This window comes from Taudactylus pleione, unplaced genomic scaffold (assembly GCF_031769625.1).
Source record: "Taudactylus pleione unplaced genomic scaffold, aTauple2 ptg000216l, whole genome shotgun sequence".
Lineage (NCBI taxonomy): Eukaryota > Metazoa > Chordata > Amphibia > Anura > Myobatrachidae > Taudactylus > Taudactylus pleione.
The window spans coordinates 12,640,307-12,654,556 of record NW_028284618.1 but is presented as its reverse complement, the minus strand read 5'-3'; the positions used below and the strand labels follow the sequence as shown (position 1 = coordinate 12,654,556).

Sequence of the window (14,250 nt, the reverse complement as noted above, 5' to 3'; positions counted from 1 at the left end):
TGTAAGAAGGCAATGCTCGCAAGCTTACAGTCTATATCCTAAAGAATGTAAGGTAAGAAGGCCCTACTCGCAAGCCTACAATCTACATCCTATAGACTGTAAGATAAGAAGGCAATGCTCGCAAGCTTACAGTCTATATCCTATAGAATGTAAGGTAAGAAGGCAATGCTCGCAAGCTTACAGTCTATATCCTATAGAATGTAATGTAAGAAGGCAATGCTCGCAAGCTTACAGTCTATATCCTAAAGAATGTAAGGTAAGAAGGCTCTGCTCGCAAACTTACATACTATAGATTGTAAACTTGTGAGCAGGTCCCTCTAACCTCTTTGTCTGTCTGTTATTACCCTCTCTAGTTTTACTACTGTTTTGTTCTCAATTGCACAGAGCAACGGAATATGCTAGCATTATACAAGTAAATGTTAATAAATAATTACACTTTTATGCTCCATTAGCTCTAGTAATGTCCCAACATGCCAGAAAAGCTGTATACACCCCTCCATTATTACATGCCAGGCAGTTTCACCATCTCCCCCCCGGATACTACAAGCGAAGACGGTGAGAATCTCTATGGAAGTGATGACTATAAAATGAACACGGGACCTCATACTACTAAGGTAAGGCTCTGTGAGGTCTGATTAGCAGTCACTAGTACAGAAAGCCAGTTTATTTTCAGCCCTGTGAAAACTTAGACGAGGGGGCGTTAGAGATCGTGTGCAGAATGAAATGCCACATTTTCTGGGTTTGTGACTTTGAATCTAAAAAGTTTAAGACTGTTTATTGTAGTCACCAAAAGAAAATGGTACACAGCTGGCACAGTTCTGATCATGGTCATAGAACACTGACTTTACTATATAGAGGAGAGGAGAATTCTGCTCCAGAAAATCCTAATGTAAAACCACATGAAGCAAGAATTAGAATCCCCGACCTCTATGCTAATACATAGAACATATACAGATTCACAGGTTAAAAGACAGATGATGACCCATAACACCACTGCGTGCAACTAGAATTCCTATTAATATAGAGATCAGCAATCCCTACACTGCCAGCATTTAGTTTGGTCCACGAAAAGAATGGACTCATTCGTCCTCCACAGCGAAGGGCAAAACAAAAGCTAACTAACCTGCCCCTGCCGGTCCCAACAACCAGTGGGAACCCCCATGAGCCACCGGGACAGATTAGGAAAGGACTGCAGCACGGACACATGCTCCAACATCACTTTTTTGGGGGGGGATTCATGAAAATGGTGGAGTGAGAGATTTTAAGTCCCTCTGATGTCCCAAACGCTCCACCCAGAAACATGGGGGTACCATAGTTTGTCCCCACATAAAAGCTAGTGCCTGGTGATCACACTGTTCACCAGACATTGACCCCCATTCTGCAGAAAAAAATTAATGTAGTCCAGGGATGGGGGGGGGGAAGATCTCCTCCAACCTGGCTACAAATAATTAAGGGGCATTAATTCTAAAAAGAGGGAGGTCATCTCTTCAAGTGTTGAAACCCCTTTATATGTATCACCCAAAGTCTCCAGGCAATGTTACCCCATGTTATGGAGAACACACATTTATATGATGGATTAGGAGGGGGGTTTGAGACAGGACACCTTTCCTCATCACCCCCCCCCCCCCCTTAGTGACAACTGCAACTGGGTGGACACCCATATTTGATAGAGGGAAGTCCGATCTTCAAAATTGTGTGGCCCGCTTCTAGCTATTTTCTGGTGACAATATTACCCTGTGCTAAGGAAAACAGATGTATATAGGTGGGACGGCACTATATACCCTATTATGTCCATACTTACATCTGTAAATGTGGGGTCACCCATTTATGAGTGAGGGGAATCCCCTCTTAAATTGTGCGGCCCATAACCAGCTATTATCTTGTGATCACCAGGCCGTGTCGCCCAGCGCTACAGAACAAAGAAATGTTCCCATAGATGGGGAGGGAGACATTGTGCCCTATCTCCCCCATATGTTAGAACGATTCCCCTTTTACACTGCAAACCTTGATTGCACCAGAGATTGTTTACATGGTTTCATCCTGGCAGAGACCCCTTTTTAGACTAGCGGTCCGGCCCGGCTTATTGCCAGGTGGATGACGTCACCGCGGTCATGTGCCGAGGCGGCGCTAGGAGACGAGATAATCTCCAAGCTCCAGCTCTTCCTATGCTATGAATGGGTCCCAGGTTGCATTGACCAGGATTACCCGTTCACACTGCAACCCATGTTCAACCTTGCTCGACCAGGATTATTTCAACTGGGCCTTTTCACACTGAGCTATATCCCGGGGTTGCTTCGCGTTCACGTGAAATAACCCAGGTTATTGCTGGCAGTGTGAAAGGGGTATAAGTAAAAAAAAGACAAATTTTCAGAATGTACTATTAAAGTCATATGGAAAAAACAAGGTATAATATTGATGTTGGAATGTGACTAGCACAATTGCTTTGTAGCATTTTCAACTTTTTTTTAATTTTTTCACCGAAAATTGCGTGGTCGTTTTTCGGCAAAGTGCGCAACTTACACATTTTTTTGGGGGGTAATGTATCATTAGGGGGGGGGTGTCCAAAGGGTTCTTAAATAAATCACCACATTTTTAGCCAAAAATAGGGATTTTGCGTTTTTTTTGCCCGGTCTGGAGAAAACTTATCTCCAGTTTTTTTACGCCAATTGTGTTTTCGTCTGTTATTTGGTGAAAATATCTCTGTTTTTTGGCGAAAAACATCAGTTTTTGTCAATGGCGAAAAAATGGCCGTTTCGACCGCTAATTGAATACGGCCCTTAGAGGGGAATTCAATTACCCGCAGTAATGTACCCCGATCCCCCGGAGGGTTATTCAATTAACCCTGAAGTTTGGGCACCGGCAGCCCTCGTCGGATAATATTTTGTCAGGAGCTCAGCAGGCTCCGAAAAAGAAATCCCTGATAATGACCCAGATATCAGGAAGCTGGCGGTGGAAACACACAGGGCCATGAACTTATCACGGATCCTGTGTGTATTTGCCCCAAAACAGGTACTTTTTCAGGCAGATAAAACAGGCTTCAACTGAATTGCACAAAGGTAACAAAATGTGGTAAGTACCATTTTATCTGGCGGAAAAATTATTGGGGCTAATTGAATTCCCCCTTAGACTTTCTGGATATCTAATTACCGCCACACGAAAAACATTATCAAATACAAACAGTTGTGTTTAAACATAAAAGTCAAAGTATGCGATGCTGGGCATAAGGTCCGTAAAATAAACAACAGCGTAGAAAAATAAACAGCTGTGCATTTTTTGGCCGCCTCCGGTGTATGGAAGATTATTTGTGTATTACAATTTAGTCACCTACATTAACACTTCAAACAATTCCAGTGGGTTTAATAAATATACAATTTTTTTAGACCCACTTCGTTTTACCAAAACCCAACAGAAAAGTCAAACATCAAAGGAGACGTCGTGGGGACTGATGACTTAACTGCACGTATTAAACGCGGGCGGTTCTTCATTATGCTGATTCATTGCAGCCTTCATGCTGCTTGGCGGTAAATTCTGAGCCTCGTGTGATAAATCATTAAACAACACTTACACAGATGAGCAGACTCATTATTACAGGGCATTAATGGAAACGTCACATAAATATGATTAACTGTTCCTGTTAGTCGTGACGAACTCTGAATTTGAGTATTTTCCATTTCTCTCTTATAAAGATGTTAATGCATCAACCTGTACACTATACATTGAGCTTCTTACAGTAGTTTCAACTTTCTCAGGGCCCAGTTACCATAATTCTAACAAGTCACAGATTCCTCAATTACTAACACTTTAGAGCAGGCCTGGCCAATCTGTAGCTCTCCAGCTGTTGGGTAACTACAAGTCCCAGCACGTCTTAATACAAAACTGTGGCAGGGCATGCTGGGACTTGTAGTTTCATAACGACTGAAGAGCCACAGGTTGGCCAGGCCTGCTTTAGAGCATTTAATTCCTTTTTGGTCACTTGCACGATAACAAAATACATGGTAACATAAAAAAAATCTATCATTCTAATGCAACTAATGAATTATATCTTTGCTCTGTCATATTTGCATCACAAGATTTTTAGTTCTGTAGAATTGTCAGATTGACACCATATTTGTATTTATTTTCCCTCCAAAATAAAACGACGTGTGAGAAATTCTCCACCATTGTTTGCGTGACCAGCACCGGGGATACACTTATCCTGTATTTTTACTCACACCCCCCTGAGGTGCGAGAGGAGTTCCCCGAAAAGTAGGGCTAAGGGACTGCAGCGCCCGGCACTCAGCATTGGGGGAAGCAGATTTACGCAGCTAATCCCATCCATCCTTACGCAGGAAAGGGGCTGTCATGGGTATTCATTGATTGGCTAAGTGCCCGGGAGCTAAATTCCCGACCAATAATTGAATCGCCCCCATAGCGATCCAAAAGAAAAGGAAGAAGAAATGCACAGAATGCCTGTTTTGCAGATGTAGATATGATATGATCAACGTCACTTATCACACCTACCATTATCTACACTAATATAAAAAGAACATTGTATCGGTCTGTTTGTTCCAAGTTGGCACAAAAACGACTGAACCGATTTTATGAAAACTGCACCATTTTGTAGTGGAAACTCCTAGAAATAACCTGCACTTTGTTTCATCTCTATCGGGCAAGTTAAAGCTGAGCATTAACAAAAACAAAATATATTGACATCATCAATGCAGGAGATAGGTGACACATTCTGCGCAGCTGGTAAGAGGTGGGGTGAGGTGCTTTGGGCCAGTGTTCACTTGAATAGGATAGGTTACATAGCAGTCTGTGCACAGGACACACAGTGACATTGGTGTGAGTGGTGGATGAATAGGAGAGGTTACATAGCAGTCTGTGCACAGGACACACAGTGACATTGGTGTGAGTGGTAGGTGAATAGGATAGGTTACATAGCAGTCTGTGCACAGGACACACAGTGATATTGGTGTGAGTGGTGGGTGAATAGGATAGGTTACATAGCAGTATGTGCACAGGACACACAGTGACATTGGTGTGAGTGGTGGATGAATAGGAGAGGTTACATAGTCTGTGCACAGGACACACCGTGACATTAGTGTGAGTGGTGGGTGAATAGGAGAGGTTACATCGCTGTATGTGCACAGGGCACACAGTGACATTGGTGTGAGTGGTGGGTGAATAGGATAGGTTACATAGCAGTCTGTGCACAGGGCACACAGTGACATTGCTATGTAACCTATCCTATTCACCCACCACTCACACCAGTCTGTGCACAGGACACACAGTGATATTGGTGTGAGTGGTGGATGAATAGGAGAGGTTACATAGCAGTCTGTGCACAGGACACACAGTGACATTGGTGTGAGTGGTAGGTGAATAGGATAGGTTACATAGCAGTCTGTGCACAGGACACACAGTGATATTGGTGTGAGTGGTGGGTGAATAGGATAGGTTACATAGCAGTCTGTGCACAGGGCACACAGTGACATTGCTATGTAACCTATCCTATTCACCCACCACTCACACCAGTCTGTGCACAGGACACACAGTGATATTGGTGTGAGTGGTGGATGAATAGGAGAGGTTACATAGCAGTCTGTGCACAGGACACACAGTGACATTGGTGTGAGTGGTAGGTGAATAGGATAGGTTACATAGCAGTCTGTGCACAGGACACACAGTGATATTGGTGTGAGTGGTGGGTGAATAGGATAGGTTACATAGCAGTATGTGCACAGGACACACAGTGACATTGGTGTGAGTGGTGGATGAATAGGAGAGGTTACATAGTCTGTGCACAGGACACACAGTGACATTGGTGTGAGTGGTAGGTGAATAGGATAGGTTACATAGCAGTCTGTGCACAGGACACACAGTGATATTGGTGTGAGTGGTGGGTGAATAGGATAGGTTACATAGCAGTATGTGCACAGGACACACAGTGACATTGGTGTGAGTGGTGGATGAATAGGAGAGGTTACATAGTCTGTGCACAGGACACACCGTGACATTAGTGTGAGTGGTGGGTGAATAGGAGAGGTTACATCGCTGTATGTGCACAGGGCACACAGTGACATTGGTGTGAGTGGTGGGTGAATAGGATAGGTTACATAGCAGTCTGTGCACAGGGCACACAGTGACATTGGTGTGAGTGGTGGGTGAATAGGATAGGTTACATAGCAGTCTGTGCACAGGACACACAGTGATATTGGTGTGAGTGGTGGATGAATAGGAGAGGTTACATAGCAGTCTGTGAACAGGACACACAGTGACATTGGTGTGAGTGGTAGGTGAATAGGATAGGTTACATAGCAGTCTGTGCACAGGACACACAGTGATATTGGTGTGAGTGGTGGATGAATAGGAGAGGTTACATAGCAGTCTGTGCACAGGACACACAGTGACATTGGTGTGAGTGGTAGGTGAATAGGATAGGTTACATAGCAGTCTGTGCACAGGACACACAGTGATATTGGTGTGAGTGGTGGGTGAATAGGATAGGTTACATAGCAGTATGTGCACAGGACACACAGTGACATTGGTGTGAGTGGTGGATGAATAGGAGAGGTTACATAGTCTGTGCACAGGACACACCGTGACATTAGTGTGAGTGGTGGGTGAATAGGAGAGGTTACATCGCTGTATGTGCACAGGGCACACAGTGACATTGGTGTGAGTGGTGGGTGAATAGGATAGGTTACATAGCAGTCTGTGCACAGGGCACACAGTGACATTGGTGTGAGTGGTGGGTGAATAGGATAGGTTACATAGCAGTCTGTGCACAGGACACACAGTGATATTGGTGTGAGTGGTGGATGAATAGGAGAGGTTACATAGCAGTCTGTGCACAGGACACACAGTGACATTGGTGTGAGTGGTAGGTGAATAGGATAGGTTACATAGCAGTCTGTGCACAGGACACACAGTGATATTGGTGTGAGTGGTGGGTGAATAGGAGAGGTTACATAGCAGTATGTGCACAGGGCACACAGTGACATTGGTGTGAGTGGTGGGTGAATAGGATAGGTTACATAGCAGTCTGTGCACAGGGCACACAGTGACATTGGTGTGAGTGGTGGGTGAATAGGATAGGTTACATAGCAGTATGTGCACAGGGCACACAGTGACATCGGTGTGAGTGGTGGGTGAATAGGAGAGGTTACATAGCAGTATGTGCACAGGGCACACAGTGACATTGGTGTCACTGTGCCACGCCACCGGTCTGTATAGCGCTGCTGGTCACATGGTCCACTCCCGCGACAGAGCACCCATGCAAAGCAATACAATGAGAACACTTCAAATTAAAAAAATGTTGGCAGAAGCGATTTTATCGTGGCCTAAGTTGCGGGCAACAGCTAGTCATTTATAAAAGTGCCAATATGTAACGTAGTGTACTGCACTGACCGGATCAGGAGGGCACCATTGCAAGTGCCACTAGGGGGCATTTCTCTGCCTCCATGGCTGACCAAAGCCCTCTGTACACACCCCACTACACTCTCAGCACCCCTGTCAGTAGCGCAATTTTACAAATAATTATTTTTGTATTCTTTTGTATCAAAACTAGTGGTATAATTTGTATTTACTTGTATTCTCATCACCTATGCTAGCATGAAATACAAAAGCTCCTTTCTGTGAAATAAAGTTTGGTTTCGTGTAAGACACCAGAGTTCTCCCCAGCAGGATTTGCTGATATAAGATTTACCCACCTTGAAATCCTGAGACTATCTGTACAACATCCTCATAGACCATTAGTGTGGCTGAGCGCTCAGGCAGCAAACCCAGGCTGAGAGAGGAGAACACTGCAAGACAGGCGGAAACAAAAATAAAAAATGGCAGTCAAGATAATGTACACCAAGACCGGAGATCGCAATCCTGGCACTCAAAACTTTCCTGGCGTTTAATGTACTTTAAAGGTCACAATAGGTCCACGTTCCGAAATATTATATTTCTCACAAGCAGACAGAGGGAACAATGTATAATAAAAGCATTTCATGGCTCGTGTATACCACAAGCCCAATGTTTTTGTTGGCACTTCTCTGCATTTGAAAGGGTTTTAGATTATTAGATTGCTATCTTCAAAGCTGCAAGTTCCATTGTCTGTGTTGCCCTTATAGGAGTATGTACAATGTCTGCTTGCGGAAGCCACTGAGGAACAGAGATATAAACCCGCAGACACTGCAGTCTGAAATCAGACAGGAATTCCGTAAATTTATACATCAACCTTCGGAACAAATACTGCCACGTACAAAACAAAGAAGTGCCAATTAATAGACAAATGCTGGCAAAATAAAATTATTACAAATTATTATTATATTTGTAAAAAAACAAACAAAAAAAAACATACATTGTCCTCATAGACCATTCCAGTACGTATTTAACTAACTGAATCCTGCCCTATAGGCATAGCAAATAATGATATTTGCGCTCAGATTGAAAAAGGGGTGTTCCCAAGCCTCTCTGCTCAGTACATCATACTGTGGTTACCATGGTAGCAACCTGCAACTCACAAAATGGAAGCTTTAAAATAAAATAAAAACTTTAAAAATAGAAGAAAAAAAAAATTCTTAAAATTTGATTTATATTTTTTTTCTGTTTTTAATTTGTTTCTTATGGGAAGTTTTAGGAGCATCCAACAAGTTTAGGAGGATTAGCTGGAAAAATACAATTCGTAATGAAGAGAAATGTACTTCTCTAAGTAATGTAGGGGAGCAAGAGGTCATGGATACTGATAAATATAGGATGGGTTCATATTTAATTGGTTGACAGAAGTTAAAATCCTTTCCAACATTTTCCAGCCAGAAAGGGGGAGTGGTCATGACCTCCAGGGGTGTGTCTAGCACATCCAAAATGCTAGACCTCCTTCAACGCCCCTCCCCTGAAAACACTTGTGAGCTGCAAGTGCACAAACAGGACAGTCCTGACTGATGTGGGCTGAGGGTCTGAGGGGACTATGTAATAAGCCTTGGAGAGATATAAAGTACCAACCGATCAGTTAACTGTCATTTTTCAACCACAGCCTGTGACATGGCAGTTAGGAGCCGATTGGTTGGTACTTTCTCAGTCCACTTTCTCTCTCTCCATGGCTTAGGACATAGGGCCTCATTCAGACCCGGTCGCAAGCGCCGATGCGCTTGCAACCGGGTCAATGGTTAGCCCTGCGTACGCGCAAGCCCCGAAGCGAGAGAGAAACTTTCGCGCTCCGGAGAGGTCTTCAAAAGCTGTTGATCGACAAAAGATGTTGATCGACAGCTCGCCCCGTTTTGTAGGCGGGGGGGGGGGGGGGGGGGGGTGGTGGTTTCACAAACGAAGGCCTTCCTTAAGGAACGCCTGCTGTTTTGTGGGCGGCCGCACTGACATCATCATTGATGTCAGTGGGGAGCTTCCTGCTCGATCAGAGCAGGAAGCTCCCTGGGGCTTGCGGTTGGGTCTCGTCGCAAGCCCCAATGGTCGCAATGGTGTTCACCATTGCGACCAACAACCTGGTTGGTCGCTAAGCTGTGGGTGGTAAGGTAACGCACAGCTTAGCTAGCGACCAGGAGGCCGCACTAAAATAAAAAGGAAGTGGCCTCCCTCATTCAGAGAGAGCGATCGCTTCTTGTGACCGCCTCTGAATGAGGGCCATAGACCCCTGATTTCTTAGCAACAGTATAAGTTTGGTTTGTCAACATAAATAGAAGACCCGGAGAAGTCTCCCATATATAAGGGTTCCCAATCTGGAACACCAGTGCCCGAGGAGCCACCACAGCATCTCCCAGTCAGCAAAGACCAAAACTGGAAAAAAAAGATTTTCAAGTCCATATTTATTACCCTGTCAGAGGCATAAACAGGCGACTTTTCAGCTTTAACGTGTAGCCCGTACAGGATTTCCCAGCCTTGTTTACGACCATGTGCAGTCAGTAACTCGGGAGAGTCTCCTGGAGACCTCCGCACATTCTGCTGGCATTTAACGAGCAGACACCCTGGAGCTTGTACATTATTCTATTAGCATCATTAACAATGACCTATGGAAGTGACCTTTCTCCCCTACACGGCTCAGCCTGCAACATAGAAGTTCGAACTGCACAACTATAATGTACTGTACTTAACGTAACAGTCCCAACGCGTCACATTCATTTCCCAATATAGCTAACCAAAACGAATACATAAATTGTGCTTAAATGCCTCTGTCAGGAAACTAACCTATCGTCTTTGTGAGTTTTCTTTTCCTGGTCTTCTGAATTAGACAGAGAGACAACCCGAAAATAAATTATATTCAACATGTAAGAGGGCACAGGGAAACACCGGCTTTTCAACCCTGGCGTCCCTTCCCCTACGTCATTCATCTAGAACAGTGATCAATGAACTACAGGATGGAATTTCCAGGCTAAATGCAAAGTGACAGGGATTGGGAAGCAACATAGTTAAACACTTTTTATTTTTTTCTTATTGCCTATTTGGCGATAACCTTCATGTCCCTTAATTATAAATGCCAAAGAGAAAATGTAGCCAGGTTGTCACTGTTTATTTTGCTGGAATACGTGCCAGGTTTTGTGCGGCAATGTAATAGTTGTCGCCTTCTTATTGTACAAGATGTAACCTATGCTATAGAAAACCCTAATAACAGGGTGCACAATGTCAAGCCTGATGTTGATGCCGCCAACTAAAAGACAAAACAAATTAAGGCAAAAGTTTTTTGTTTTTTTTCCCCCCCAAATTAAAAACAAAAATCTTCAGCAGCTCTGCATGAGTCTCCTAAAACGTCAATTCTAATTGAAATATACAATTATTCTATGGAAGTCTCATCTTCGATTTTAGAAAATTAGGCGTAGCACAAGCTATTAATCCATAAAGCACATTTACTTTGGCAGAGGTTTATACCATTACACCATTACCACTTGTTGATTTAAAAAAAACAACAACTTAATTTTGTAAAGTTTACTGAAATACAACCGCAATTAAAAGAATAGGATACCAAAAAGTAGGCAAAGACACAATTACACCAGTTTGGCTCAAAGTTCAGAGTGCTACATACACTGCACGTGCTTGCTGGTTGTAAAGAGAAGTCTAAAAAAGAGGGGAGCTCAGGCGCCCATGTACAAAAAATACCTACAAACCAATCCTACCTGGTAACCGGCGGGGTCTCCACGGTGCAGAATTTGGCACGTAGGCATGTTTAGAGGCCGTGACAATCAACTGACTTCCCAACTTATACTGGAGCTTGATCAGGGCAGTCCCATCAGCAGCAGTGATCCCAGACGCAGTAGAAACTTGGTTGGCGAATATTTTTACGATGGCATTAGCGAGTGGCTGGTGAGTACTGACATCGCTGACCTGGACTTTCAATGTCACCTCTGTGAAGACAGAAAAACCCACTGAGATTTTAGAAATGTATTACAGGCTCGAATATATCAAGAGGTGAAACCTACGAGATTTAAGTTACATTTTGCAATTTTTCTACAGCCAAACAAAAGATCGATCATCATAGTTTATGGACAGAAAGTTTACAGTAAAAAAAAATAAATAAAAAATGGTTATATTCAATCGTAGTCTGATGCTATTGATTCAGAAGCTATAGAGCGCGCTTCACTGGTTTCACGCATTTCACCTGCTTTATATACAACAGACAGTGCGTGGAATCAACCCAGGATGCGTAGACAGACATGTTTAAACTGTAATTCTCATCTTCAGTTAAGCTAGACTTGGCCAGCCAAAATCACTCTACTAGAGTATTTAGATATCAAATGTGAAAACAATCATCTTTCTTTTCTTGTAAATATACATTAAGCTAGTGGTTCCCAAACTGTGCGCCATGGGGTGCCTCAGGACACTTGCAGGGGTGCCTCAGGTTGGTGGCCCAACACCAAATCAAATTATTTATGGCCACTGTAATGTAAATATCTGGACAAGCAAAAAGCTCAAACCTGTGCACCACCACATAACTGACCCGAAGGATGACAGGTCAGCACAATGTACTTCACTTTATAATATTTTTTCTGAATTTCCGAATAACAAACGTTTGGCTTAGGGGCGCCGGGAAAAGAATGCTGATACTCTAGGGCTCCGCGATTCAAAAAAGTTTGGGGACCTCTGCATTAAGTATTCAAGCTGTGGCTCCATTTTAGGTTTAATGCGGTTTTAAAAAGACACCCATTCCAAAAATTTTGCATACGGTTTTCTAGCTTCCTATAAACACAAGGATCTGTCGGGAACAAAAACACATAATATAGGGGTCTATTTGTTGACAAAAATAAGTCATTTTAGTAATGTAATAGCATTTTGTCACCATTTTCCATTTCTATATAATGGAATGATGCTGTAATTTCACTAGAACTAACTGATAGTTCAAACAGGTAATCTAGGTATGCAGACTACATCCCATAGCTAATGGTTCCAAAATAAAATGGAGGAGGGTCATCCAAGCTGGGTGGCTAAAAGATAGCCTGTGACTCCTGTATTCAGGAGCTGCCGGTATCAGCAGCCTAGAGTAAGACAACAGCTGGAACTTTAAATGGAAAATGTACAGACGTACAATAATTCACTCCCAGGGAAAACATTCCTAAATAACGTGAAGCAGCAGCTGTTTCACACTTTACCGAGAAAACAAAAAAAGTTTCCTCACCATAGAGGTTTTGGATGCTCTACATACACACTAACCAATAATTATGATAAAATAAGTACAATTAAACTATAGGCACAGCAATAGTCATAGGCTGCGGTCTCACACACATCTCTATGAGGGGGGTTTGTTTGCAGAAATGTGAGTGTTTTATGCAATACGGCTTTGTATGTAATCCCATCCAAAGGCTTAGATGAGGCAATGCCCTAAAGGTAATGACACAAAAACAGAACAGTAGAATACTTATAGGACTATCTATAAATAACTTCAATAAAACCCATAGGAGCGGCCTTTATGAAGCATAGAAAACTGTACAAAGAGTATTTTCAAAGTTGTATCATGGAAATAATCGACCGCTGGCAATTAAAGTTTTAATTGTACTAGGAGCTTTTCCTATACCTACTAAAAACAGGGAACAAAAGGCTTCAGGTTTATCTACTACACAGAGCTGGGGGCAATTAGCAGTTGGGGTAAAGGGCAAGCAGCAGTTGGGGTAGAGCTGGGGGTAAAGGCAGGGAGAAGTTGCAGTAGAGCTGGGGCTAGATGGGGAGTTAGGGCAGGCAGAGCTGGGGTAGGGAGGAATAAGTGCAGACAGTAGTTGTGAAAGTGCTGGGGGCAAGGAGGGGGCTAGGGGAAGGTAGTGCTGGGGGTAGTAAGGGGGCAAGGGTAGATAGCAGCTGGGGCATTACTGAGGGTAAGGAAGAGGGTAGGGGCAGGCAGTACTAAGGGTAGAGAGGGGGTAAGGGTAGATAGACATAGGACTGGGGCAGTACTGGGGGTAAGGAGGAGGTTGGGACAGGCAGTGCTGGGTGTAGGGAGGGGACAAGGGTAGATAGCTGGGGCAGTGTTGGGGGCAAAAAGGAGGTCAGGGACAGGCAGTGCTGGGTGTAGGAAGGGGGCAAGGCAGGGGCAGATTGGGCCGCCGGGACACCGGGCCGGTCCCCACAGTGTCCGGCAGCCGCCCTGCACTTACTTTAACTACCCCCGCTGCAGCGATCGGACCTCGGCTCCGATCGGACAACTCTACAGCTCAAACCCTGCTGGCTAAAGATAAAGGCAGACTGGGGAGCTGCCGACTACTCCCACAAGCCTCCGTCCAGCCCCTCTGAGGCCCGGCCCGACTCCCAGCTCTAATTGCTTCCAAGAAGACAGCAGTGACGCTGCCGCGAGACAAGAGCAGCGGAGCTGCAAGTAAGTGGTGATGACGGCGGCGGCTGCACAACGAGGGGGTAGAGGAAATGAGGTGAGGCTAACATACATTAGGGGAGGGGGGTAGGGTTGAAACACACAGGGGCTGGTGGGAATGGGCCTGGGATATACAGGGGCTGCTGGTAGTAGTGAGACTGACATGCATAGGGGCTGGCCCGGCTGGGGTACACAGGGGCTGGTGAGACACACAGGGGCTGGTGAGAATGAGGCTGACATACACTTGGGCTGGAGTACACAGGGGCTGCTGAGACAGGGACTGGTGGAAATGATGCTGACATACATTGGTGCTGGGATACACGGGCTGCTGAGACACACGGACTGGGGGGAATGATGCTGACACACACGGGCTGAGACACACAGGGGCTGGGGGGGGGGAATAAGGCTGACACACTGGGGCTTGGGAATGGGGTTGAGACACACACTGGGGCTTGGGAATGGGGTTGAGACACACACTGGGG

At 44.5% G+C, this 14,250-nt stretch overlaps 1 protein-coding gene across 1 annotated transcript in view; it reads right to left on the bottom strand.

Moving 5' to 3' along the window:
• The window catches only part of FAM171A1 (family with sequence similarity 171 member A1), a 130,000-nt gene that overhangs the window by 51,240 nt on the left and 64,510 nt on the right, over positions 1-14,250 (bottom strand). The window contains exons 2-3 of the mRNA XM_088478667.1: positions 11,091-11,318; positions 7,695-7,787 (exon numbers count right to left, since the gene is read on the bottom strand). Coding sequence (XP_088334793.1) covers positions 7,695-7,787; positions 11,091-11,318 — 321 coding nt within the window. The remainder of the gene's footprint in view (positions 1-7,694; positions 7,788-11,090; positions 11,319-14,250) is intronic.